Source organism: Scatophagus argus, chromosome 2, assembly GCF_020382885.2.
Source record: "Scatophagus argus isolate fScaArg1 chromosome 2, fScaArg1.pri, whole genome shotgun sequence".
Taxonomy (NCBI): domain Eukaryota; kingdom Metazoa; phylum Chordata; class Actinopteri; family Scatophagidae; genus Scatophagus; species Scatophagus argus.
This window is the reverse complement of record NC_058494.1, coordinates 20,251,232-20,277,628: the sequence shown is the minus strand read 5'-3', so window position 1 is coordinate 20,277,628 and position 26,397 is coordinate 20,251,232. Positions and strand designations below refer to the sequence as shown.

Here is a 26,397-nt window from a genome sequence, read left to right as displayed (position 1 = left end):
CTGTTCGGTCTTACAGTGTGCATCTTCTGATTTTCCTAGTGTTTTGCTGTTTTGCTTTGTGATATTTCCAGAAGTCAGAACTTTGGGCAGTGAATGTGTAGCCCCTGGCAAATAACAACAAAAACACAACAGCCAGGCTACATCACTGTCTCCATTTCTCTCCTCTGTTTTGGGACTGTTGTGGACGTATAAAGAGCTGCAGGTTTGACCGATGGCAGGGCTGAGCCACGCATACACACACAGAGCAGAGAGGATCAAATGTGTGTGTGTTGTGCAGAGGTGCTGGCGTGTTTATTTATGTTTATAAAGTTTTATTTCTGTGATTCAGTGCCTCGCTCTTGCTATCACCGCTCCAGCTCATCATTCACTCTCTAGTTGGACCAATGCTGCTGTCTCTCTGTGTATGTCTCAAAAGTCGATTCAGGGAGGACAGGCCCAGCTTTGAATGATGTACTTTAAGTTTTATGTTTTACATTAATTTTTCTGTGATAGGTCGCTACGGTACGGTTTAAGCACAATAAAGCACTCAGAGGAGGTCTTTTTTGTTAAATTTTTAGAACACTCTTTATGCGTTATCACATAAGTGAAACACTGAAATCAAATAATGTGCATGCAGCAGTGAACCAAACCCGCATAAAGTTTTCACAAGTTCAATTTTGGTGAAATTTCAGTTTATGCCGCTGGCCAACAGGAAATAGTTTGATGACCTCTAAAGGTTAATATCTTGCTCCCTCTGTGTCTCACTCACTTTCTCTCTATAACTCACACAAACACAGCAAACACAAAAAAATGAATCAAATTTTAGATTGCTCAAATGAGATCTGCACTTTCTATATTAGACATTATAACAGATGATTCTCCAAAGTCCTGTTACTGACCTGTGATGAAATACCATTAAAAAAAGAATCCTCATATTCCCTTGGGGCAGCTTATTTGGGACAGAAAGGGCAAGCAAACAGTCCCTTTATTAAGATAAACCACCACAGCAGAAAGGAATCCAGAGGGCAGAAGCAATCGCCAACACAAGAATGTGTATTTGCCTCTGTGTGTGTCCTCTCTGTCATTTCCCAGTTGTTTCTAGAAGGGTAGGAAAGTCAAACTTTTTTTCCCTCTTTTCACACGTGCAGAAAGAGCTCAAAGAACGTGATAAGCGAAGAAAATATCAAACACCTTTTCAGTTCAAATAGCATAAAGCACGAAGCAAGAAATCCATCGGTGCTAATGCGACATTAATGAATGCCATCTGAGGAGATAAATGATGAGGTGAAATGCGAGCGAACATTCACGGCGCTAAACAGTAGCGATGTCCTTCGTTGAGCAGAAGAACGGTGGGGGGGGGACGGGACAAGGACGGTTACCTTTAAACCTCAATTTCTCAGATAACCAGCGATTTGTGCTTTATTAAATTGCAGCTGGACCTGCTGTATCTCAATCTGAATACATTTCATTATCAGAAGTGTTTGGTATTACATGGCGTAGAGATGCGAAGGACATTCAACCACAACGAACCTGTTCTGTTTTTTACTGCAGCTATTCATGAGCGGTCTGAGTTACTTACACCCAGCTCTGTCTCTAAATGTTAATGTAAATGATTTAATTAGTGAATGATCAACAGTCAATGATCTGCCCGTTAACTCGCAAATTAATCCATCACTATTGTCTGAAGAAAAACCTTTTCGCCCATATCAGTGCTGAAGCCAGACAAAAGATCTGCACGCTGCACTAATAGCTCTCAGCAGATTTCACAGAGCAACAGTTCAGCCTGAGATCTTTGTCAGCCACTGGAGCTATCAGTAATCTGTTGTGCTGAAGAAGATGTCTTAGAGATTAGGCCGGCAAAGCTGACCCAACAGAGAAGCTGTCAGAGCAAATGACCACCGGGTGTTTCCAAAGAGGGGAAGAATGCAGAAATAAATTGGGGATAAAGTTTGGAGGTGAAAGACACAACTTTAAGGGACTTGTTAGACATGTCCTCTGGATTAGAGTCAGTGCTGGAAGATTCAGGCTTCTTGTTGACAGAGATCACTGTGGAAGTCTGAAAGCTCCTCAGTGGCAATGTGCTGGGGTCAGATGTGGGATCTTGAAGATTGTGAATAGCACAAGTTGTTGTCTCTGCTTCATTAAGACAGGGCTTACCTTAAATAGGGGTGTTCATGTACAAATTCAGGGTTTTTAAAGGGCAATATGTTTCGAACCATGGCAACAAGCTGAAGATAGAAACCGATCAGGAGGAAAACCTCAAGCAATCCAACAGTCTCTTGTGATGAAAAGTTGCCTGTGAACTTGGAAACAATGCCCTCCAGTTACTTCCCTTTGGATGTATTCCAAAACTTTTTTGATAAAAAAAAACAGAGGGTTTACATCATCCAGAGAGAGAGCGAAAGGACTTTGATGAGCAATACCAATGTTGGCTGTTCTGCTCACTCTGTTTTTGACAAACTAAAGAAAATGAAATGAACAAACAGGACGAGGGGAGTCGCGATGATAAGCATAACATCAAAAAACTGAAATATCGATATCGTGTCAAAAATAAATAATAAACATATAATAATAGAGCTGTTAGGCCTTGTGGATATCTTGTTTATCAGTTCATTTGGTTGCCTTTTCACTGATTGTTTTGGACATACGGTTACAGACTCTCTCTTGACCTCCCTACACTCACATGCCAACACAATTTTCATCTGTGTTTGGTGGATGGAAATGTATGTATTTAGCATTCATAAGGCAACCTTACTGTAGAAATGAGGCTATTTCTTAGATATTTGGGAGTACTTCCTTGATTTCATGTTAGGAAGCTGGATGCAAATAAAACATTAATGGACCATGCCAGCATGTTTATGGCTTTTAGTCAATATATCATAAATGTGCTGCATTTTCTAAAGCATACCACAGAGATTTACATGTTGTCTTTGTGTTTTCTACTTTCCAGCTTTTGTGTTCTTTTCAATACAATATGAAAGTCTACTTGCATGACCTCACTACTGCCAGAGATAATTATTTCATTTATTCCATCAGAATCTTATTAACACTGACACGTGCTGTCGAAAAATATTACGAGACTGATCAGCTGCAGACAAACTCAGTTACGCTGAGTCGACCAGTGCAGGATAGTTTAAGACTCGTGTTTCCGATGGCTGATCTATTCATATATTTTTGCGTTCATGAGCTGGTTTAAAATGTGCTTCACACACACACAGTATAAGGACAATATGAAGTCATCACTTGGAAAGTTAAAAGGCTAATTAGGCTAAAAAGGATTCCCTCATGAGGATACCGACCTTATGGGGGGAAAGAGATGACTAATCAGCAGCTGTCCATAGTCAGGGTCATGAAAGAAGTCAAACCTTCCTTCATTTAATATTCAAATAGCCACAATATATTCCACCAACAAAAGGTCCATGTATGTGCATGGGACTTTCTGACTCTTGTTTTGTGTTTTAATCACTGTAATTAAATTTTCAAGTTCTCCTTGAAGGTCCTTCATCAGCCTGGGGAGAGAACCTCCTCAGAGAAATGCAGGCCAAGAGAGGGACCTGACAAGATGCAAGACAAGATGAAGAAAAGACATAGCCAACATAATTATCACACTCTGTTTTCCAACATAAGTTTTCAGTAGAGCTGCAGTTTTTAAAAATATGCAAAGGCGCAGTTGCAATAAGAATATATGGTCACATATTTACACCAACTGGCCATGATTTTATTTCATTACTGGTGTGTTTAAATACCCCAAATGTTAGTTTGACACTTACAAAGTCAGTGGACTGTTTGCTGAGTAGCCATATGGTGGCCATTCCCCGAATTGTGGCCTTACTTGTTTTCCCCCTTTGTGGCTGGTGGAGGACTTTGTAGAGATGGGAATGTTGAGATGGGAGTGTTGGGCATCCATTCACTGTAGTCATACTGCAGTTGACGAACACTGACAAAGAATAAAATGATAAAGATGCATAATGTATAAACTACAAACTTGAAGTACTCTACAGAAAATGCTGTGGGTCACAACACAAATTCAAATTTGGTATAGCGGAACTCTGTTTCCATTAGGGTTTTAAATTATGTCCAACATATTAATTTTGGATCATTATTTTGACATCCTTCTTTAACACTCGATATCACATAACAAATGTAAATGGGAATACAGCTTGACTTGGCTTCTCTTCGTGGAGATGCTCGGTGCTGTGGCAAAATGAGATATAGCATGCATCAAGGCTTGGAATGAACCACCAAGACCTCAGCATAAAATTGTTCAGTTTTAAGGGTGGTTTGGGGTTGCAGTGTTATTATTCACATTTTACGAAGGGAGCTTGTTTATTGTGTTGCTCACCACTCAGACTTCCCAAATGCTATTTGATGAAGGTAGTGAAGCGAGTCCCTGCAGAGCTGCCTACATGCTACATTTCAAAACAGCCTGCAGAACTTGACTCAGCTCACTTGTGTGTTTCCACGATATGTAAAACCCATCATTTCTTCGGCCCCTGGGCACTGAGACGACGTTCTTGCACTAGTTGTGCCTCACACAGGGGGCAAGCATCATTGTTTGGGTTAGGTTTTCTTTCTGTCTCGCTTGTTTTTTTTTTCCCTGCTATCTGAAGCACAATCACTTGGACAGCAAATATGGCAATAAATGCTGCAAAAATACAGGTTTAAGTGAACGTATTTTGTATTATTACTTTTTCAGTGTCTATAGTATACCTGTGGATTATCTCCTGAAGCTTGAGCCCATCATCTCTGTAGTAGAAGTTCGACACATCCTCAAGTCCGCGCTCAGCAATGTCATCTGGTGTACAGAAGGAGCTGTAGGTCAGTGAGGATGGTGATCTCTTCAGGAGTGTGATCATACCCTCCCCACCAGAAGCTGGGGGAACAGTCAAATGGTCTGCAGAGTGTAGTCAGTGTGAGGTGTGAGGAGCTAAAGGAAAGAGTAACACTATTACTTGTTAAGAACACAAGTAATCTTGATGCTTCTATACCTTTTAGTAGCGCAATATACCTGTAAATAAATACACACTAGAAGTTCAGCAACTTTGGAAAATACAAAATAAGCAAGCTGAAAAAACTGTAACTGCAGTTACAACAAAGTCCAAAAGTTAGCTAAGTAAGCAGGAGTCTGCTTCAGCTGCAGAAGGAAAATGATGATTAATTAAACAAACATTATAGTTCATTATGTAAGATTCTAAATTGAAAAAGGTTGCAACAAAGACCGATGTCCTACCGAAACCTCTTCAAGGAGTACTTGTTTTTTTGTTTTTTTTCTGTTTTCCAACCAAAAGCAAAAAGTGAGAACGAGAAAGACGTATTATGTGAACAGTTGAACTGCTGCTGGAAACTCTCTTTCAAACTTATTTTCTTCCAGAATACATTTCAAAGTTGTCTGTGAAATTTGACATCAGGGATTTCAAAAATTCAAAAGAAAGTTTTTCACACAGTCTTCCTGACCTCAGTGCTTAGTTGGCTGATTCAGTATTTCAAGCTTAAATCATTTTCCATGGGCCCAAATAAGTCTTTTGTAGTCAATATCTTCCATGACAAGCATTCATGACCACAATTTTTGGGAACAGGGGTATTTATTTATATATCAGTTTCATGAAATCCTGTGCACAATTTAGCTTTGGCTTTATGTAACTCAAACCAAAAAAACCCAGCTTCTTCTACAGTTATAATGTATGTAAGCTGCGAGTCAGACTAAAGATAGCGTGTCACTTACGCAGCTGTGCCTCACTGACTAATGGATGTGCAAATGAAACAAAACATGACTACTGAGGTATAACCAAATTCTGTAAAAGGTCCCTATCTGAGTGGTACTCAAGGACTCCACATGATGGTGCTGTAAAGAAAAGTTCAATAATAAAAAATTTCAAAGGCCATAAATCTAATATCTTTGTCTGGTAGACATCAGGTGAAAGTTTATTGTCCACCTGATGTCTACCAGACATCAGGTGGACAATACCAGACATCAGGTGGACAATAAACTTTCACCTGATGTCTGGAAAGTTTATTGTCCAATAAACTGACTCAGTTTAACCTGCAGTATCTAGCCAGAAATCTCAAGACTCTGTTGCACTTAGAGTTCATATTGGATTGATCCCATCATATTAATAATCAACATAAATATCGCGTAAATTTGAAGATTTGATTACATACTCCTGAATTGCAGTACATTGGCAATTATGGTTAGAAAAGTAAGCTAAATATTTCTCAGTGTTACAGCATCTTGCTCTCAGAGTTGTACCTCATTTGCGTGTTATTTTGTTGCAGAAGACATTACGAATAGCATCAATGTCAGATACATTTCGCTTGCAGTCAGAGAGTCCCTTCACTTTCAGCTCCGTCAGCCTGGGTAATCAAAACATGAAGTTTTAGTATTTCAATGCACCTTCAAACAACCTTATTTCTGACAGTTCTCAATGCTGACGTATAATTGGGTTGTTTATGTGAATATTCATAGCGTTTGGAAATCAAAAAACTCATGTCTGAACAAATTTGATGGCCTCACCCAGTGGATGCCGTAGTATAGACAGACTCTGTACCCTTGCAGAAAGAGAGGTGGACTTCACAGGGCAGAGAAAGAGGGTTGTGTCTCTTTTCAAGCAGTGAGGTATTCCCTCTTTATAAACATGCCAGCTGGGAAATATAAAACAGAATGATGAAGAACAACAATTTTAAAGGACATGAGTACACTCTAATACTCTGTATATTCTAAGTCACAGAAGTAAAGACAGGTTTATGTCACTAACTTAAACAACATCACTGGTTTGGGTTCTTTGTAGAGTGTATATTATACATAAACACATAGCACTGCTCCCACCTATACATCTGCTCTCTCTGCTTCAGCTCCTTCTGCCTACTGTACTTGCCAAGATGATTATTGGCATCAAAGGTTCTTAGAGCTGTGAAAATGATCATGAAATTCGTCTTTTCCTGGTGTGATGTGTTGTGTTTGGTGATAACAAGATTAGTCAAAGGCAATTCCACAAACCTGTTCTTTTTATGAACAGGTGAACCGCGCTGTCAGTGATCCAGCGGTCAATGGGAAAGTTGACGACTCCCTCTGGGGACTTTGCTCCCACTTTGCTGGGAAACCGTTCTGGGAAAAGTGGGAGAGGCTTTTTGTCAACCTCAATCAACACCAGCTTACTCACAGAAGTGGGTCAGGACACTGAAAACTTAGATTCCTGCAAACAGGCTCTGTGATGAGTGAAGATGTCCAGCCAGAGGAAGCACAAACATAGACGCAGTAGCAAATACAGTTTTGCTAGAATCGAGTCAATTTCATTGCATTTTTGTGCAGAACTAATTTGATTAGAGCAATTATATGTTAATTTATCAGCATGATGTTTCTTTAGAGCCATCAAACAGAACATCATTTAAATTCATTTTGAGCTTAATCTCAGCATTAAGAGAAAAAAAAAATCCAAAATGTTTTTCAATGCGATAAATAAATAAATAAGAAAGGCTACATATCTGAGACGCGTTCATGTCAGATATAAATGCAACAGGATGTCCGTTTGTTTAGATACGAGCATGACCAATGTGACATGTGACAGATGGAGAGAAACAGCTGAAAATGGTTGATCCTACTTAGGATTTGTAAAAGTGAGTCATGAGACACCTGCCAACATGAAACTTGGTAAGTTTTCGTGTGCAAAAAAAACTTGTTGCTGATCTCTCTCACAAACCATTTCTGCACTACATACAGAAGTGAAATTGTTGCCGTCTTGTTGACGGTGAACCAAGCTACTTGTAGCTGACAACAGATTCCACCTCTTGACCCTCAGTGACGGGACTTTGTCTGAGTGGGAGGAGAATGTCTGTGTACATATCTTCTGTCTCTGACTGAGTCATCTGCAAGCTTAGGGATGTAAATGAAAGGTCAAGCGGGATTACAGTAGCATCCTGTATAACTCTAAGAAGCTGTTGGATTTTGTCCAGATGTTCCAGGACTTCATGACCAGGGAGGTTAGTGCTGCTGGCTTCTAATCAAAAAGGACATTTGGATGGTTGCTCTTGGCAATAGGAATAAAAACAAACTGTTTAAGTAAGTTTAGAACCACTGGAACTAAAGGGCACTTCATTACACTTCCTCAAGTCACAGAGCGCACTGGAGTTTGTTAATGCTTATTCAAATGTTCGGTCTTCCTTTGGTAACATTAATCTACACACAGTCTAACACTAACCTCAAATACAGTTTTGTGTCCCTTTCACAAAATAAGGAAGGAAAGGAAAGTGACATATCTTGTCATTGGAGGGAACTCACTCCAACGAAATTTGTTCTCTGCATTTAACCCACCCAAGTGACGTGCACACACACACAGCAAACCCGGGGCAGTGGGCGACCGCGTGCAGCGCCCGGGGAGCAGTGGGGGTTAGGTACCTTGCTCAAGGGTACCTCAGCCATGGACACCGGGACGGGGAATCGAACCAGCGATCCACCGGTTACGGGTCCGACACCCTAACCGCTGATCCACGACTCATGACAATGAAAGATGATGAGGATTTCACAAGAACTCATAATTATGTAGCCATAATTGACACTTTATTTTGGTGAGGAAATGTGGTCACAGTTTACTTAGCAGATTGTAGTAACAGTGCATGGTAATGATTGAGAAAGTATTAAAAGCACAAATTCATTCTAAAGCTACACACTACAACAAAAATAACACATTTCTATAATATGAAGAACAGGCAGAATATAGTTACAAATCATTAGGAAGTTTCATTTAAACTCAACTCATTTTAAGTCATTATGAAGAATGTGAGACTGTGTTTCCTCATTTCTAACATGTTAAGAAGAAACTGAAATCAACAACAACAAAAAAAAAACAATCTAAATATTAGTTAAATGTTTCCAAAAAAAAAAAACCCCAAAAAAACATAAGAAGCTGCACAGTACGATACTTTAAAAACATGCAGCTCCTCCCTTTGTCTCTTTTGTGAATATTTACTTTCATTTTCAAATTGCCACACTGTTTTCCACCTCTGTCGGGTCCATGTATGTGTACGGGACTTTCAGACTCTTGTTTCTGACTTTGATGGCTGCACTTAAAATGTGAAGCTGTCCTTGAAAATCTTCAATCACCTTGGTGGGAATCTCCTCACTGAAATGGTCTTCTGGATAATGTCCAAGAGGCACCTGGTGAGATGAAACATTTTTACTTTTTCTTACCGACTCACATACTAACATTTAAATATTTATCAAATATAGACTGTTGGCCACATAATGTACATTTGCAGGATGCAAACTGAATTTTTATTCATTTATTTATTTATTTTATTGGCTGAAAAAGGTTTTGGCACTTACAAAGTCAGTGGACTGCTTGCTGAGAAGCCACATGGTGGCCATTCCCTGAGCTGTGGTGTTGACATCAGGGAATGTCTTCAGCATCGTGGCCTCACTTGTTGTCCCTTTTGTGGTTGGTGGAGGAAGTTGCAGGGAGATGGGAGTGTTGGGCATCCAGCCACCATAGTCATACTACAAAGAATGATTGAAAGATGACTGATTAATATTTTTTAAGCTACACCATATCAGTTTGTTGGTCAGTCAGTCCACACTGAAATATTTCAACAATTAACTAATGTACTGGCATGAAAATTGTATTGGAAAGAAGATGTGCAGACAATTATGGCCCCCAGAGGATTTGCTAATTAGCAAATATTAGCAAATATGAATTAGAATTTTTTACCTAATGTCCCTCTGGGAATTAATAAATTCATCTGTTAGCACGCTAACACACGAAACAGCAAAGATGATCTTAGTAAATGTAATATCAGCGTAAAATCAGCATATTAGCATCACCATTGTATGTTAGCATTTGATGCTTTTAGTTCAAATTATCACTAGGTACAGCCTCAGGGACCGGTTAGCCTGACTGTAGACGCTTATGTTAAAGTAAAAGGTCAAAATCCCATCATTCCATTCCACAAAAATATCAACATTATAAAAGTAAAGTAAAAGGATTTACCTGCCCAGAGTTGACAGCTGCATGCTGTGCTGAACAAGTGAAGATCACCATGGTGACAAACTTGACCAACTCATCCACGGTGGTCAAGCTTTGCGGAAATCCTGAGAATGTGACGGAATAAGTTGCTTAACTTAAAGAAGTTGAGATGACTAAGCTTGATTGAAGCTTGATTTATGATTAGATATCTTGAATGTAATACGGCATAAATATGCACATTTATCATCATTAAGATTGAGCTGTTTTTTAAAGCCCACCTGTGCCCGTTTGGGAAAGGACTCCGTGTTCAAAAATGTCAATAATCCACTTCTGCAGTTCAGAGTCTTTTAGGACCTCAGCATCATTCTTGTAGTAGTAGCTGAGCACTCCCTGCACAAAACTTTGAGAAACGGGGATGAGTCAAACACCTCTCTAAAACAGTTTTGACAAAAAAGTGAACATTATAACCTATAACCCGATGGGTGGTATACCTAATAAACTGGCAAAGTGCATCAGGGTCAGAATAAGCTGTCATTAAGGGTCTCATAACTTCCAGCAGCACTTGTGGTGACAGTGACTGCTACAAAAGAGATGTTTCAACATAAACCGTTCAGAGGAGATTGCATTAGGATGGACCGAACGGAAAAAATCGATTCAAGGAAACTGTTGGTTTATTTATGTTGTAAATTTCGAAGAAATACTGATGAAAGAAATCCTTTTTGAGAAAACCAATGAAGTTACATAAGGGGGCAGGATTTGGGCTCTCTTATTGGCTGTAACAGAGCACCTTGATGTGCATTTAAACATCAAACTGTTGCACAGGCATGTATTGCATTCCCAGTATTCACTGCCAATTTCGGTGTGGTAAATTTCTTAACTTAAGATACATAAGAGGAACATGAGAACTTAAGAACACAGAACATAATCATACTCAGTAGTCAGACCAGATAAAGCTCTTGGCCTGTTTCTTGGTCAAGGCCACTGACAGAAGAATTAATCTAACATACGGTTTTTGGTGGCTGAATCAAACCCCAGACCTTGTTGCTGTGAGGGGTTAGTACACAGACTTACTGTCAGTCAGCTGTTAATAATGTGAAAGCAACCAGATACCTCAGTCACCAGTGATAAGCAGCAGCAAAATCACAGAAAAAGTCAGACTGTAAAATGGATTGGTAACGGAAAGTGGATCAGTACAAGTAAGACGTCCCAGCCTAGCATCACGTAATAGAGCTTGGAGAGCATTCTGAAAATGAACTCGGTGGAAAAAAATCTACCGTCTAATCCTACATTTGCATTTTCAGGTTGATTGGTGCTCCCTGGTGGAGCAATCTCATTTTGCCTTTGTGCTGGCCAGCTGATCTGTCCTGTTGTCATTATCATCACTTGAGTTGAGCATGTGATTCAATTCCGTACTTGGTTTCGAGCAAACGACTACACTGCTTATGTTTATTGACCTTTTTTGCTTGCGAGTGGAAAGGAAAAGCGAATGCTGTACTGAAATCTTTGATGTCACCACTTCAGTGTACCTCATGGCCTCTGAATGCAGATACAGAGCAACTGCATGTCACTAAAACATCCATGATTCTGAGATTATGAAAAGTAATTCAAGAAAGGTCTCTGGAATACCCATGGATTATTTCCCAAAGCCTGAGCCCATCATCTCTGTAGTAGAAGTTCGGCAAATCCTCAAGTCCGCGCTCAGCAATGTCATCTGGTACACAGAGGGAGCTGTAGGTCAACGAGGACAGGGATCTCTTCAGGAGTGTCATCATACCCTCCCCACCAGAAGCTGCAAACTAGGGAACAGTCAAATATGTGAGTCAAATACCGTGCATGACATTGAAAAAAAAAGAAAAAAAAAGGTAACGCGTAATTTAGGTAATGTTATAATGGGTACTTTGGTCTTTTCGTACCTGTGTGAAAACTCCCGTTTCAGATATTAGAAGAAGACGAGCTAAGTGGTTGATCTGCAGAGTGTAGCGAGTGTGAGGTATGAGGAGCTGGGGGAAAGAAGGAAATCTCTTAATAAGACTTGTTAACAAAGTAAAAACAAAATCAATGTGTCTATACCTTAGCAGTGTGAAATATTTGCAAATGAATGCACACTAAACCCTCATGGTTCATCAATGGATTCTCGCTTGCTGTTACCTTGTAGAGTGGATGCACCATGGGCACATTGCGCAGCAGTGCCACTGCAAAAACCTCAGCCAGCAGATGAGTGCGCAGCAGGTGAACGTTGAGCTGATGCTCGCTGAAATCTGCACTTCTCACGAAAATCTTGGCCAGCAACCAGTCGTACTCAGAATCAGTTGGAAAGAAGATGGGATTGTCTTCTGCTGGAGTCTGCTTCAGCTGCAAGAGAAGGAAGGGGGATGTGGTTCATTCAGTCTATTTAATCAATTATAACCAGTACTGCACTAATGTATGAATGTATTTTCAATTAAAGCATTGAACACATCTAAGTGCGTTTGAATTTACATGGCTTTAACAGAGGGACGCAGGCTTCAATTGCAAAGGAAATTCTTGGAAAGTTGCTTTTCTTCCCATCCATCCATCTATCTATACAGCATTGTATGTTTGTCCATCCTGGAAGGAGGCTCACTTGCTATCAGAATCAAGGGGGTTGAGGACAATGAGAGTGTCTTAGAATGTACAGTTTGTAGAATCCATTTTGGCAAGCTTGTGATTTCGGGTTTTATAAACGAAATTGACTTGCCTTGTGTTTGTGTCAGACTAAACTCTCAGCCAGTCAAACTTGGATGTGACTATAGGAGGAACTGTTTATACATGGTTTGAGCTGAGGAATGAAGAAGTGAACTGCCTTCCTGAGCAGAGAACATTCATGGCTGCCATCTGGATACTAGCCACACTAGCTAGCTAGAACCCTGAGTCTTGTTCAAAGAACACCTTCAGTAAGGTGGATGCTTCCTGTTCAAATCTACATCTTACATTGTGAAGGATATCAGTACTCTAACTCACAGCTTTATTGGCTACATTTGAATGCTGATCTCACCTGAATAGCAATTGGCATCAGCGTATCATCAGGTGTTTTGTGCAGAAGAACGAGTGGAGCCATCAAATACTGCTTCTTCCCATTGATGGTGTTTGTCTTCAGTCCGTCCAAACGCTTGTAGTCACACAGGAATATGTTGCCTTTCTGTTTGGAATATTAATTAATAATGGAGTGAGAAATGGTTTGACTTTGATGGATACTATATTCCAAATGCAATTCCAAATTTTCAAATCACGAGTCTAATGCTAAGATCAATCAAGGTCAAGACAATCACCTTCATTTCGTTTGCCAGGCTATCCTGACCCCGGAGGAAGACCATGTCATCAGTGACAGGGAAATTATGGGGCAGGGCTGAACAACGTCGGATCAACATGGGGTTGACACCATTTAGAAACTGGTAGCCAAAAAAATCATCATCTTTCCAGTGGTCCTGGACATATTCTGGCGGAAAAGAAGAGAAGTGTGCTTTATTTCTAAATTAAGTTTCAGGCTATGGGATGGAAAAATTTGCTCTGTCACTTTTATTAGCATAACTGTTCAGTGCACATGAAACTGACATGAAAGATGAAAGTGACATATTTCGTCATTGGAGGGAACTCACTCCAACGAAATTCGTGCTCTGCATTTAACCCACCCAAGTGACGTGCACACACACACAGCAAACCCAGGGCAGTGGGGGTTAGGTACCTTGCTCAAGGGTACCTCAGCCATGGACGCCGGTACGGGGAATCGAACCAATCGGTCCGACACCCTAACCGCTGATCCACGACTGCCCCATGATGTAATAGTGTTTATAGTTGCTTCAAGGCAGTCAGATGCTTGTATGCAATATGCAACTCAATACAATCAATAAAATTAGTAAATGTTTGCATGCATAGATACATTAACATTTCCTTCTGTCACACGTTTTCCCTGTTTAAGAAGCCAATTAAAAAAGCCAGTAGAGTATTCAGTAAAATCTAATGGCTTCTCTTCGGAATACAAAAAATAAAATAAAATTTCCTTAGCTATCATGACACAATATCTGAATGCACACATCATGAATACATATGTCTAATATAATATCCAGTATATATAATTCTAAATATTTTGCATAAAGTATTCCAAGTATTCCATTAAACTACCATAAGAGTACAGTACCTGATATTTCTGTCCGTTTGCAGCAGAACACCCGATTGATGTCATCGATATCAGTCCAGTTCTTCTTGCAATCAACCAGACCCTTCAGCTGCAGCTCAGTCAGCCTGGAAAATAAAAGCAAAGAGTAACATTATTTTGATGACAAATCAATTAGGCAGGCAGGCACATAGTTGCAAAATAGACAGACACAGTATCTGACAGAATTTGAAGACTTCACCCTGTAGATGCAGTGTAGAGAAACTCTGTAGTTTTGGTGAAGGAGAAGCGAACCTCACAAGGCAGAGAAAGAGGGTTGTCTGTCTTCATGTAGTGGGGTATTCCCTCTACATACACATGCCAGCTGGGAAAAAACACAGAAGATACCAGCATATATTCAGTTTTAATGCATGCATATGAGTGTGCAAGCATAGTATATTTGAAAGCATATTTAAAATTCTGCAACAGCTTTTTAGAATAAAACTATAAACCCTTCCAGATGTAACAGTCTCATATGGTGATGGATGATCATTAAATATCATGAAACGACTGTGGGGGAAGGTTCAAAGCATGTACGTTTTGGGGTGCACAAAGCCAAAGTGTGCATAAGCTCCGAGCTCTCACCGGTAGTCTTTCTCTCGCTGGTTCAGCTCCTGCTCTCGGCTGTACCTGCCAAGATGATGGTTGTCGTCGAAGATTCTCAGGGCTTTAGGAAAGAACCACAACAAGGTTCAAAGATTGTTGATTCATACAGCATGCTGGTATGAATTTACTCCAGCTCGCAGAGTTTGTCTTTCTTTTATGTTTTCTGTGGTCAGTGAACAGCACAAACCTTTCCCCTCTCTGAAGCGATGCACCTCACTGTCGGTTATCCACCGGTAGACGGGGAAGTTGTAGGTGTCTCCCTCAGGAGACTTCACTTTTACATTGGCAGGGAACCAAGAGTCTTTTGGGAACAGCAGCAGAGACTGTTTGTCTAGCTCTACCAGAATCAGCTTTCCGATGGAGGCAGGGCAGGATACAGTAAAATTAGACACCTGGATTAAGAATGAGTGTATAATAATGAGGATTTGAGCTGTAACATCACAATAATCAGCACAGATTTACTGGATGTGACAAAATCAAACTGTGCATAAAGCACCAATTTAAAAAAGTTCATTGTGGGGATTTTTTTTGTTGTTGTTGCTTTGTCAACAGCAGCACATAACCTGTTGCTGCACATATGAACGTAAATTGATAATTTAATAATCACAAAGAGGCAGAGTTGAGAAGCATGTGCTACATTTGAAGAAGGACTTACTGCTCCTCTGACGAAGGATGCAGCCCCTTTGAAGCTTACGAGCCACTTGCGTTCACTTTCTCCATCTGTGCCCACCAGCTTAATGAAGACGTTGTTGAAAGTGGTGGCAGTGGGTACATCAGTGGTGTACACAGTTACTTCATAGTCCACCATTTTCACTCTGTATTGCAGAAGAATCCTGCTGGGGAGAAAATTATAACCTTTTGTGAGGTCTTTGGCAACTTTTACTACAATGACTAACATTAAATTAGTCTTTCCTCACTATTACAGTCCAAATATTTCTAACCAAAATCTTTTCAGAAAGCATCTTTCTTACCTCTTATGAGACCAACAATTTCGTTTGGTGAACTCCTGTTTTGATAAAAGTAGTCACGACTGGTTTCCCTTTTTATACAAACAGTTTGGTAAGATGATCCAGTCAGTAACAATACGTCATGTTGGACATGTACAAACAGTTGGAGCACTTGCAAAATTACAGGAAGGTGATGCAGACAATGATGACGCAAGGCAGCGCTACTTTCACTGAATGAAGATAAACTATGTTAAACTGTAAGACCATGAGAGTTAACTAGAAGTATCAGTTCTGATTTAATAGCACAATAACAACAACAACAACAAAAATGTATTCACCTCCACTGTTTATCCATATTGATTATATTGATTATAAACAACTGTAACATGATAGAAACCGACCTCTACAACATGGCAGATACACACAGTAGAATACATAGCAAAGGCAATTTAGACATGTGAAAAGATAAATGCAAATACTAGTTATAAAATCACTAAATGCAGAAACTCAGTGGACACTTTATTTGATTGCATCTGTGCTATTTACTGCGCTTCTCCTTCTGTTCTGCTTTCTTGATAGAAGTACATATCAGGAACACAAATCAGGTACAATGCCACCACTAACTATGGCCTGAAAACAAGGTGTATAATTGAATTAATACTCCTCTGACAGTGCAAGAAAACAGAACATGACAGACATCATAAAAATAGACTTTATAGCAGAGCAGTTTTGTTGGATGGCATTAGATCACGCTGGGGCACGTATTAAAGTGACACTGAGTTCCTTAGATCAACTGGCTAAGAACAGACAGGCTGACATACATCAAGACATTTATACTGGTCACAGACAGCTCAGTGTATCAGTGCAAAACTACTACCGCACATAGCAGTTGTTCCATGAGAAAAAGAAAAAGGTTCAATCAATCTTGTTTTGACACAGAAAACAATTTAACAATTGCCTTGCGATTATATTTGGGGATGAAACCAAACTGGGTTAAGAAGGAGATCATCTCAAGTGGTTTTTCATTTTGCAGCACAGTAGAAAATGCAATGATGAAATTCTTTTTTTTTCCTTTCCCTCATAAGGTAAGTATACAGTCTTTCCGCTCGTCCTCTTTGTTAATGTGAAGCCGGGGGACAGGTTCAGATCTGGGGGGAGGGGACAGTAAGGAGGCCGGTGGACTTCAGCTTGTTGATCCCTCCATCCAGGATACAAACCCGTGGGAAATTTACCTTGACCAGGTGTGCTGCAAACTGGGAAGAGAGGAAAAGAAAATCAAAGCAAGAGAGACAGCTACATTCCCTTCCTCTGGGAATTGCAATCACCTCATACCACCCCCTTAATAACACTCAGAACCCCCACAGTTGCTCTAGATGAGAAATAACATCTTTACAAAATAGCTGCACCTCAACAACTGCGAAACACCTCGATGTAGTAAGTGCAGTGTGTTACATAACGTGTCAGGTGTGTTGTCAGATTCCACGTATTCAAAAGACAAATGAGTGTGGCTTTGAGGCAGGAGAGTGAAAATTAAAGGAAACAAATGATTTAGCATAAAAGTAAAATAACTTGTCTGAACTAAACAAGCCTTCAGTTTTTGTTTGGTTTTTTCCAGGTTTACAGCAGGGAGAGAATAGTGTTAGACTGAACAGATGTTACTTCCCCTGAGAGTGAGTGTGTTGTGGTTTCACGACAGCAATGTTACGACCTGTGATGATGAAACTTCTGTTTCTGACTGTATGATTTCAACATACACAACATACACAACATAACATTATTGCGAAACTGACGGATGAATGAAAAGCAGTTTTGCCATGCAATATATGAGCAAATCTTGGGTCATAATCTGAGATACACGGTTTTCAATCAAATGTCAGGGAAAAATTATTGGAAAACATTGAGGATTCACTGAATTTGATATATTTTCCGATCTTCTGCCGAGCGATGTATCTTTATTCAGTTTACAGATATGTTTTGTTTTCACTCATACCTGCAGCACATTTCAAACAAGTAGAGACAGGGGAGGTGGAAAGCTGGGAAAGTCTGTGAGATGCTTTCAAATGTTTAGAACATTTGTCAGTGATCCAAGCAGGTGATAGCATCACGAGCGGGTATATATCACTCTGAATCGATCTCACGTCTTGTATTGTTGGTCACACTCAGAGCGTTTTTAGAATGCAGTTGAAAATAATTCTCATTTAATGAATGTCCCCATTGTCAAATGTCCTGTAAGTGTCCTCATAAAAACTGAGCACTAAGACTGAGGCTTACTTCTGAATGCCAACAGGGCTTAAATGTTAAAGGTGTACAGTAAAGGCTGACGACACAGTGAGTGGACTCATTGCTTTGCCCCAAAGCTAATGATAATACCGCTGGTGCAGGGCACAGTGATACGAATGGCATTTAAGCACAACTGAGTCCTTTTACTGACCTTTAATTTTGTGACCTGTGTGACTGAAAGGTCTGATGAATTACTGAGGTTTCTCATTAAACTCAGATGGGGAGAAATTTCAAGAATGGGGTTGGTCACAGCGGGGATGGGGACCCTCTTAGTTTAAATCAACCAATAACCTCCTTACAAAAAACGACCGGACCTCACAAAAATAAAACTGACCCTGATCAAAAGTCATCATATTTGACTGTGTGATGATGAAGATGATCAGTTGTTGGATTTAATACCTTAATGGGATGATAATGATGGTAATGCCAACGTAACAACACTAATTTTGTACTTATGCTACAGCTTAGAGCACCCGATGACTTGTGCAAAATATAACTTATAGTAGAGGTACGACGAGAGGTTGACAACATGAGCCATAAACAGTTCAAAAATAGTTATATTTCCACTCTGGTCTCTCTGCAGATGAATTATTCTGCTGCTCTGTAACCTTTTTTTTAGTTAGAAACTGAGACCTTGCTGCTGTTGCTTCCTAAAAAAAATACAGGACTGCCTCCCCAATTGACGAGAGCTACTTATTTTCCTCTTTTGCTTTACAACATATGGAAGGAGGACATGTTTTCTAAATCGGAGTGCTGCCTGAAGCAATATCGCTGCTGAGGTTTAAAATTTAATTTTGGCTAATTTATTCTGAAGAGAGCACAAAAGGAAAATTTATAATGATCAATATAGTTCTATGATCTGTTATGCTGAAGTGAGTAAAGTTATTTTTGTGTGTTGAAATGTCAGGCAATGATTTATGTAAATGTATGGTTTCAGCCTCAGCTACTGTCATGCAGAAAAGAGGCAAAGAGACAGTAGGCTTGTATTATGCAGTACATCAGACTGATAAACTGAAAACTTACAGGATTTATACTCGACTGAAACTCAGCCACAGAAGCTTTTTTCCTGAGGCAAGTCTTTTCAAATTCACAAAGATATTGAAATTATCTTTGCTCGTCTGTGTGGTGTTTTAGTGCCCAGTGCAGAGCAGAGTGCACAGGTGGGAGGAGAGGCGCAAACAGGTGAGAGGTTCATTCAAATGACACAGTCAAAAACGCCATTTTGGTGGAAAATATGCTTAGACTTTGCACTGAATATAAACGTCTGAGAGTCACGTCTGCTTGTGACACTACGTCAGTCTGCTGCCACTTTGGTCATTTTGTCACCAGCTGCAAATCAAATACATGGCACAAATGCACAGAAATAATGCATTAATACTGAAAATGTAAATGAACTATTTCAATAAAACACTCCCAAGCCAGCAGATGCATTTAAATAGGCTGCTTTAGACTTCATGAAAAGCGTTATTTCATTAAATCCCCGCAGATGTCTGAGGGCAGGACGACAGATATGTTGATAAATCTGCTGCTTCTGATTGGAGTTGTGCCGCATCAGAGCCCAGTGCCATTACATGTGGACATTGACTGTATTTACCTGGATTAAATTACATTCAAACGACACCAGGCTGCTACAGAATAAGCCCTCTAGACACATCAGACAGGTTACTTATAAATTATATATTCTGACCATTTATGCAGGAAACTACTGGGGCTCATTAATCCTGTGCGTTTTTTATAAAATATCCTGCCTTTCATGTTTTATTCTTGAAATGCATTAAAAAGAAAATACTGCCCTGTCACAGTTTAATATACGATGTAACCACCTGCATAATGACAGACAGGTGAACTGTGACTGAAAAAGTCTCATATTGACTGAGGTGCTTTGTGTTCACAATGGGCCACTTTGGATATAACAACATTTCCTCATTCGTGGAGCTATTGTCACCATGCACCACTGTAATTTTGAACTTTGCGCTGCTGCGCATACACACTAATATGGTCACCTAGAGAAAAAGCGCTGCATCCATTTCCTTTTTCAGAGCTTTCTGCCTTTTACATGTGGTCGCTATGAACACATTTAGTGGAAAATATGGAAACTTTTCAGAAAGGTGGGGTCGCCAACGTCGCTCTTTTTCAGGCAACCAATCATATACTTGATGGGGCAGGACAAGAAGGCTTCCCTGTGGGAACAGATTGGCCAAAAGCTGAATGTTGCTTGTGATCGTTGTGCTTTTATTACCCTCCAGTAAGCTTCTTGTTCTGCGTATTCAACCCTCTGTTAGTCTTGCAGTAGCTACCAAGCTAATGTTTATCAAAATCAACATGCAGCATTTTTTTTCTCTCTCTCAAGGGCTTCATCTCAAATCTATTAATGTGAAAAGAATCAAACCTCATTCAATAGTGTGAAACTGCTTTCTTACCATAGCAGCACTCTTCATGGCGTTGCTCATCACCACAATGACGCGCCCTCTGTAGTTCTGGAGGATTCCTGTTGCAGGACACTGTACCAGCTCACCATCAGGGTTGAACGTTGTGCTGAAAGGAACGTTGATGCTGCCAGATATATGGCCTCTGCTGAAGCTGGAGTCAGCAGGGTTAAGGAAAACTGCTTTGTCTAGGACCATTGCTTTTCTTTTCTCCATATGGTTACGCTTACACATTTCATGACATGCATATCATCCTTGGACATTACTGATACTGTAGAAAGTAGCAAACAACACCAAATCAGTTCAAAGTAGAGTACTGCTCACCAAAATGGCTTCCAATAGTACGTAAGACAAGCATCAAGACAGCAATGAGGGAGGAAAACTAGCTCTCACAGGAAAGAAGAAGAAGAAAAGGAAAGAAAAGTAGGAAAGGAAAGGAAAGGAGAGGATCACAGGGACAGTTAACAACCTCAGAGTGGTATATAACTGAAGGATAACTCTTTAGAACAGGAGATTGCCCTGAGAGCGTAGCTGCCGACATTACTGCTACATATTTTAACGCAGGTGGAGAGCAACCTCTCTTTTCGGTCAAATTAATTCATCACAGCAGCTACCGCAGTAACATACTATTATGTAATGTCAGAATGTTACGTAATGCTGTGCATAATCCACTAGATGACAAGTTCTTTTGTGGTATATTTAACCTTTGAATTACAAGAGATACACAGAAATTATTCTGTGGGAAAGATTAACCACCAAGTACCTAGACTGCCATGGAGATTGTCACAAATAACCCCACAGAGGTCTTCATTTAATCCACTTTTTGTGACAGCAGACACTAAAGGTGAACAGGGGCTGCCAAATTCATTCTGACCATGTGAGATAGCCCGAGGAGCCAGTCTAATAGTGTGGGAATTTGGCTAGAGGAACTGCCATTCCAAAATCCTCTCTTTATTCACTAATCCTTATTGATTAAAGGCTCTTTAACCCCTTCAGAAAATCACCATTCCAGGGTGAGGCTCATCCCTATGCCCTACTATGCTGTCTGATATCAATGATATCCTGGCTGCAAAAGAAAGAAAAAAAAAAACAATGGGTTTCTTTATGTAATGTTGTAATTTTATGGAGAGCTGTTAAGATGATAAGATTAAATGAACCTTCAAGTTGTATTACGTTTGCTAAAGTAAATTCTATTGAAAGATTCAAAGCAGCCCTATTTAACACTGGCACCATTCCATACCTCATATCTCACTCTCATATCTCAGTCACGGAAAAAGAAAAAGAAACATTAGCAGCACCTTTTTCTGATTAAATTTTGGTGGACACAATCCAAGGTTGTGCAAACCAGCCCCAGTCTGTGTGAATGATTTCCTGATATGCCTCAGCAGAGAAAACAAACAGCAACATCTTTACCTGGTAAAATGACAACACCACAGGGAAAATCTTCATACGATACAAAGATTAACAAGGATACTCCTCTGCACTGCGAATGTCGACAGCAATGATTTTGGGCTTGCCGGTTTTGGTCCTTTTGGTGGGCCCGGCCAATGACAGTTCACAGAGGTCGATTAAGTCCTCGGCCGAGATCCGGGGGGATACTTCTGCTTTCAGGTCACACAGCGCCAGAGGCTCCCGAGACTACAAGAAAGGAAATCATAAGAGACCAGATGAAAAGGGAGAAAACTGTAGTGTGGGCTTTCAAAGAATTTTCTGAACATAATGTGAAAAATGCAATTTGAATAAGTGGTCACTGCCAGACGACACAGCAGAGACAAAAGGATAATGTCAGGCTGGATATTATTGTTCAGGCCTGAATGATTCCTATGTTAACCAAATCTCCTCTGTATTAATGAAATGTTTCACACTGTCCTTTTAAACCTGCTAAGTCGAGAATAAAATTTGATTATGTACTACCATGAAAAAAACCCAAAAACAGTATTACAGCTCAGAGAGCACCATCGACAACAAGCTGCAGTGACTGGAACATAGTCTGTTGCCAGTTTCCACATGCACAGCCAAATGGGTTCATTAAAGCGCAGAGCCGGAGGCATGACTGCAGGGGACTGAGCTCTGGTCTCTGCAGAGGTGAGCAAGCGTGATATCTCTGATTCCCAGACGCACTGAAATTATTTTAAGTAAAAATGTATATATTAAAAAATTGGGACAAATGAAAGGTTTTTGGTGTTTTTGTTTTTTTTAGGTCCTTCAAAAAAAAGTTAAAAAATAAATAAATAAATAAAAAATCCCAAATGTCTATTGTGATAATGAGTGGTCATTAAGCAGTCTGGTATCTATTCATTGATATGCAAATTAAACAGGGGAGAAATACTAACAGTATTATCTGTGAATTTCAGCACAGTGCCAAAGCCATTTCAGAGGAAAGAATGACTACCTGCACGTCGAGTAGGTGAAGTGCCAAAACTCTCTCATCCATGAAATAAAACGTTTGAAAGCACTAACTCCATTGGCTGAATGAACATTCGCTCACTCAACAGCGAAGAAGACGATGACTACTGTGAGTGCAGAAGGGATTACAAAAATCTGGACTCTTTTCAATTGTATGCACAGTCCAACTACGCTAGTGCCCTAAACGTACTGTTACATTGTTTTCTCGTTTTTTAATCGGCTGTAAGTGAACAGCGTTGGTATTTTACACATTCCCTTCCCATATAATGAATATTTGGATTTCCAAATAAAGTTGTAAAGAGGCAAGAAGTCATACTGAACTCCATTTTATTGAACAGTGTTTCCACCGGGAAATTGTTCGGGAGAGGTGATAAGGCACTCACTCAGATCCTGATATATCTTGTCTCACGACCAATTTACAAAGTAGATGAGAAAAAAAACAAGAGTTACACATTATGTATGCGGCATTTGATGTTGGAAATAGGGCTCTTTTTTCACTTTTGCTGAAAAATAATGTTTTATTTCCTCGTCACAGGTGCAGCAGGCCACCTGCGTGACAAAACAGCAGGAGGCAGGACGCCATGAATAGACTGCAATCCAGCACAACATTACCACAATCTGCAACCACCAAATTACAAAGAAGCTGAATCAACAACTCGGTCACATCGAGAACATGTTTCAAATAGGAAGCATTTATTAAGACTCCCACACCACAGGAGTCTTAATACATTTCAGTCCCAGATTTCGGCCCTGCAGAGATCAGTACAAGACACGCTGATGTGACACTGACTGGCTCTGACTCTGAGAGCAACAGGACAAATGTGTCAGAGGACAGTGATCCTATTCACTTACTCTTTCGAAAAACTGTACAAAGACATGGTGACAGTGTGATTATCATATGTCTAAAAGCTAGCCAATGGCAGCCCAGGTTTAGTAGAAACAACAGAGCGTTCTGACAGGCAGAAGAAAAGCGTTCACCTTGAGAGGAAGCTGCGTCGACTGAACACCACAGCTGCTCAGGAAAACCTGTCTGTGTACACTAAGCTTGCAAATGAATACTAGCTACAAAGTAATTGATTACTTTCATTTACAAAGCAATCCATCTTGATACTTCAAGCATCTTGCACTTCAATGCAGAAGTTGAGGGGTGGGCTTTCTGTTGGGCTTTATCACACAATTTAACTACTTAACACAACATAAAAATTCCAAATTTTATTAAAGAAAGAGTAAAAAGTGTTTTCTTTCTTGGTTGCTTCATTGGTCTAAATAAACAGTTCAAGAAAAATTTCAAAGGCCAATATAATAATGATAGTGTGCAGCAGGAAAAAGCAAACAGTCGATTAATCTGCCATCACATCACTCACCCGAGAAAAAAATTAACTTTATCAGAAATTTATTAGATATTGTAACATGTCCCATTTCAACAGATGTCACACTGATATGGTAAGTTCCAAAACATTAAGGACATCAGCTTTGACGTAGACATTACAGCAACACTTGAATCTTTTCTCATCTCTCATCTCAGCCTTGATGCTTTTCAGTGCAGTTTTAAATTTCTGCTGCATGAAAAGACCCAGACATGAAAAGACCGTGGTCAAAATACATGGCAACCAGGGACAGCAGAGCTCCATTCAAAGACAGCTAAGCATCCCAGACAGAACTAAAACCGCACTATACCGATCCTAGGGTTTGTTCATTTCAAAGGTAACTCATACTCTCTTATTAATACAGCAAAATGAAATAAAATCCAAATCCAAAGAGAACACTGTTGCACCAATCTGTGATACGATATCTTGGTTTGGACCAGATGCTGCATGTGTGTGTGTTCAGCTGGGTCTTAGCTGCCTGAGTGGGCACAGCTTTTCACCGTGATGAGTAACGATTACAGCAAGTCTCGGCAAATATCGCGTGCCAGTTTATCACTGAAGTCAAGCAATGCTAATCTTTCCTGTAAACATCGCTGAAAAAGTGATAGATGGGTGTTCAGCCAACATATTCTTCTTGGTAACTTCTATAATAGGTCAACACAAAGCATAGTTTATGCTGAATCACTGTTATGAAAACTACAAGTTAGTTTTAGGGAAAACTGACTCAACCAACTGATTCAGATGGGTGGTTCTACTCTGTTTTCCAGTCCTCACCTTGTGAGGGTGTAGATTTTCTGGCAACACATCTATCCGCTTTGTCTCAGGGTTAACACAATAACCAGTGCTCAGCTGTGGATGTTCTGAAGGAAAGTAGATTAAGACATCTCCATAGCTGAAGAGGTTCATTTGGCTGAGCCCATGTATAGTTTAAGCAAATTTTAAGTGCAGGCTATAGACCAGCAAAGATGAGAGACAAAATCTATAGATCTGCTTTGGTAAAACCCAATGATGTCTCTCTCTCTCTCTCTCTCTCTCTCTCTCTCTCTCTTTGCACAAATGCACATTAATGTATCCATACACATACAATATACTGACAGAAATAGGCAAAATATGCAGGCTGTCACTGCCTGGGGCTGATGGAGCACTATGTGCAGACTTAAATGTCATGATGAGCAGTGTGTGCCAGCTGAGAATCGCTTGATGACACTTTTGCATCTCACTGGCCTGACACACGATGCTAAACTGGAGCTGCTGATAAGCAGACGCAGTGGTTTGCATTTGTGAGGGCATTTATTTGCAAATGCTCAGAGTAGAGAAGTACAAAGGTGCCCCCCTGCCCCCCCCAAAAAAACAACCCAAAAAAACCCACAGTCATCATCGTTATAAATTAATGGGTGTGGTTGGATAAAACTTGATGATAAGGTCAATGACTCACTTGAAGTGTCTTCACACTGTGTGATTGTGCTGAGACTTCAAATTTTAAACAACAGTCTGTTGTGTTTGAACATAATTTCTTAAAAAAAAAAACAACCCAAAAAAACAGATTTATCTGCCAAGTCTGCAGTCAGACAAAGAGGAGAAGAGCATAATTGAGGCCATGATCTGGGAAAAATGCTGACAATAAATACCCCACACTGTGGCCACACACACACACAGACACACACCAATCTCCCCATAGAGAAAGGTTTTACAGCAAATTATCCTCCCAGCTTTTTATAGACAACCTGCCTTATTTCTGGCCACACAGTGGTTACCAATTTTGCTCGGAGATGAATGATTTTTCAGGAAAAGCAGCCTCCTCTAATGAAAATTCATCTCTATTTTTGCTGACAAAAACACAGAATCCGAGTCCAGCCGTGCACTTTGACAAGTGAGTTACAGTGGCTGAAATATAATGCCGCTTTAGTGTTGCATAAGCAACTTGCTTTTCACTTTAGTTTGATGGCTAAATCATTTGGAGCCAAGATCATAAGACCACAGTTTTCAATCACATTGTGCAGTATAAATGTGCAGTATTCTCATTGCAATACTAAAGCTAAAAAGCATTACACTTGAAAGATTTATTACTGGAATATGTTAGAGACTTTATGTAGGATTGAGCCTTTAGAAAGTAAAACATGAGGTGGACACAGCAACATGAACATGAAACTTTACAACAGCCCTGACTTAAAGTCTCTCATTGTACGGCTTAGAAGGCCCAGTTTCCATTGACAACGTGTCAGAAAGGTTTTCTCCCAATTTGTGCTGGGTTCTACAATATTGAGA

At 40.0% G+C, this 26,397-nt stretch overlaps 2 protein-coding genes and 1 long non-coding RNA gene across 7 annotated transcripts in view; all 3 read right to left on the bottom strand.

Annotated features, from left to right (window-relative positions):
- Positions 1-3,862: 3,862 nt before the first annotated feature.
- LOC124074211 lies at positions 3,863-8,200 on the bottom strand. The gene is made up of 4 exons (XR_006845815.1): positions 6,491-8,200; positions 6,227-6,330; positions 4,690-4,906; positions 3,863-3,916 (listed from the first exon to the last, which is right to left on the bottom strand). It is a non-coding gene; the product is annotated as an uncharacterized LOC124074211 (long non-coding RNA).
- A 302-nt stretch (positions 8,201-8,502) lies between these two features.
- LOC124074162 (arachidonate 12-lipoxygenase, 12R-type-like) lies at positions 8,503-15,787 on the bottom strand. Of its 4 annotated transcripts, none has more exons than XM_046416813.1 (15): positions 15,678-15,787; positions 15,362-15,542; positions 14,894-15,098; positions 14,686-14,767; positions 14,303-14,425; positions 14,086-14,189; positions 13,220-13,386; positions 12,946-13,089; positions 12,081-12,284; positions 11,846-11,932; positions 11,559-11,728; positions 10,211-10,332; positions 9,957-10,057; positions 9,296-9,466; positions 8,503-9,127 (listed from the first exon to the last, which is right to left on the bottom strand). In XM_046416813.1, the coding sequence occupies exons 2-15, from the start codon at positions 15,512-15,514 to the stop codon at positions 8,948-8,950; spliced, it is 2,013 nt and encodes a 670-aa protein (XP_046272769.1). In that variant the 5' UTR covers positions 15,515-15,542; positions 15,678-15,787; the 3' UTR covers positions 8,503-8,947. The 4 variants fall into 4 exon arrangements, with proteins under 4 accessions (XP_046272769.1, XP_046272778.1, XP_046272785.1 ...); XM_046416822.1 differs by having other exon boundaries at positions 15,362-15,539; XM_046416829.1 differs by lacking the exon at positions 15,678-15,787 and adding an exon at positions 15,648-15,665.
- A 149-nt stretch (positions 15,788-15,936) lies between these two features.
- The window catches only part of tbck (TBC1 domain containing kinase), a 34,791-nt gene continuing 24,330 nt past the window's right edge, over positions 15,937-26,397 (bottom strand). For both annotated transcript variants that reach the window (XM_046416801.1, XM_046416792.1), the window contains exons 24-26: positions 21,834-21,997; positions 20,354-20,513; positions 15,937-16,906 (exon numbers count right to left, since the gene is read on the bottom strand). In XM_046416801.1, the coding sequence (XP_046272757.1) occupies positions 16,796-16,906; positions 20,354-20,513; positions 21,834-21,997 (435 nt within the window). In that variant the 3' untranslated portion in view covers positions 15,937-16,795. The remainder of the gene's footprint in view (positions 16,907-20,353; positions 20,514-21,833; positions 21,998-26,397) is intronic.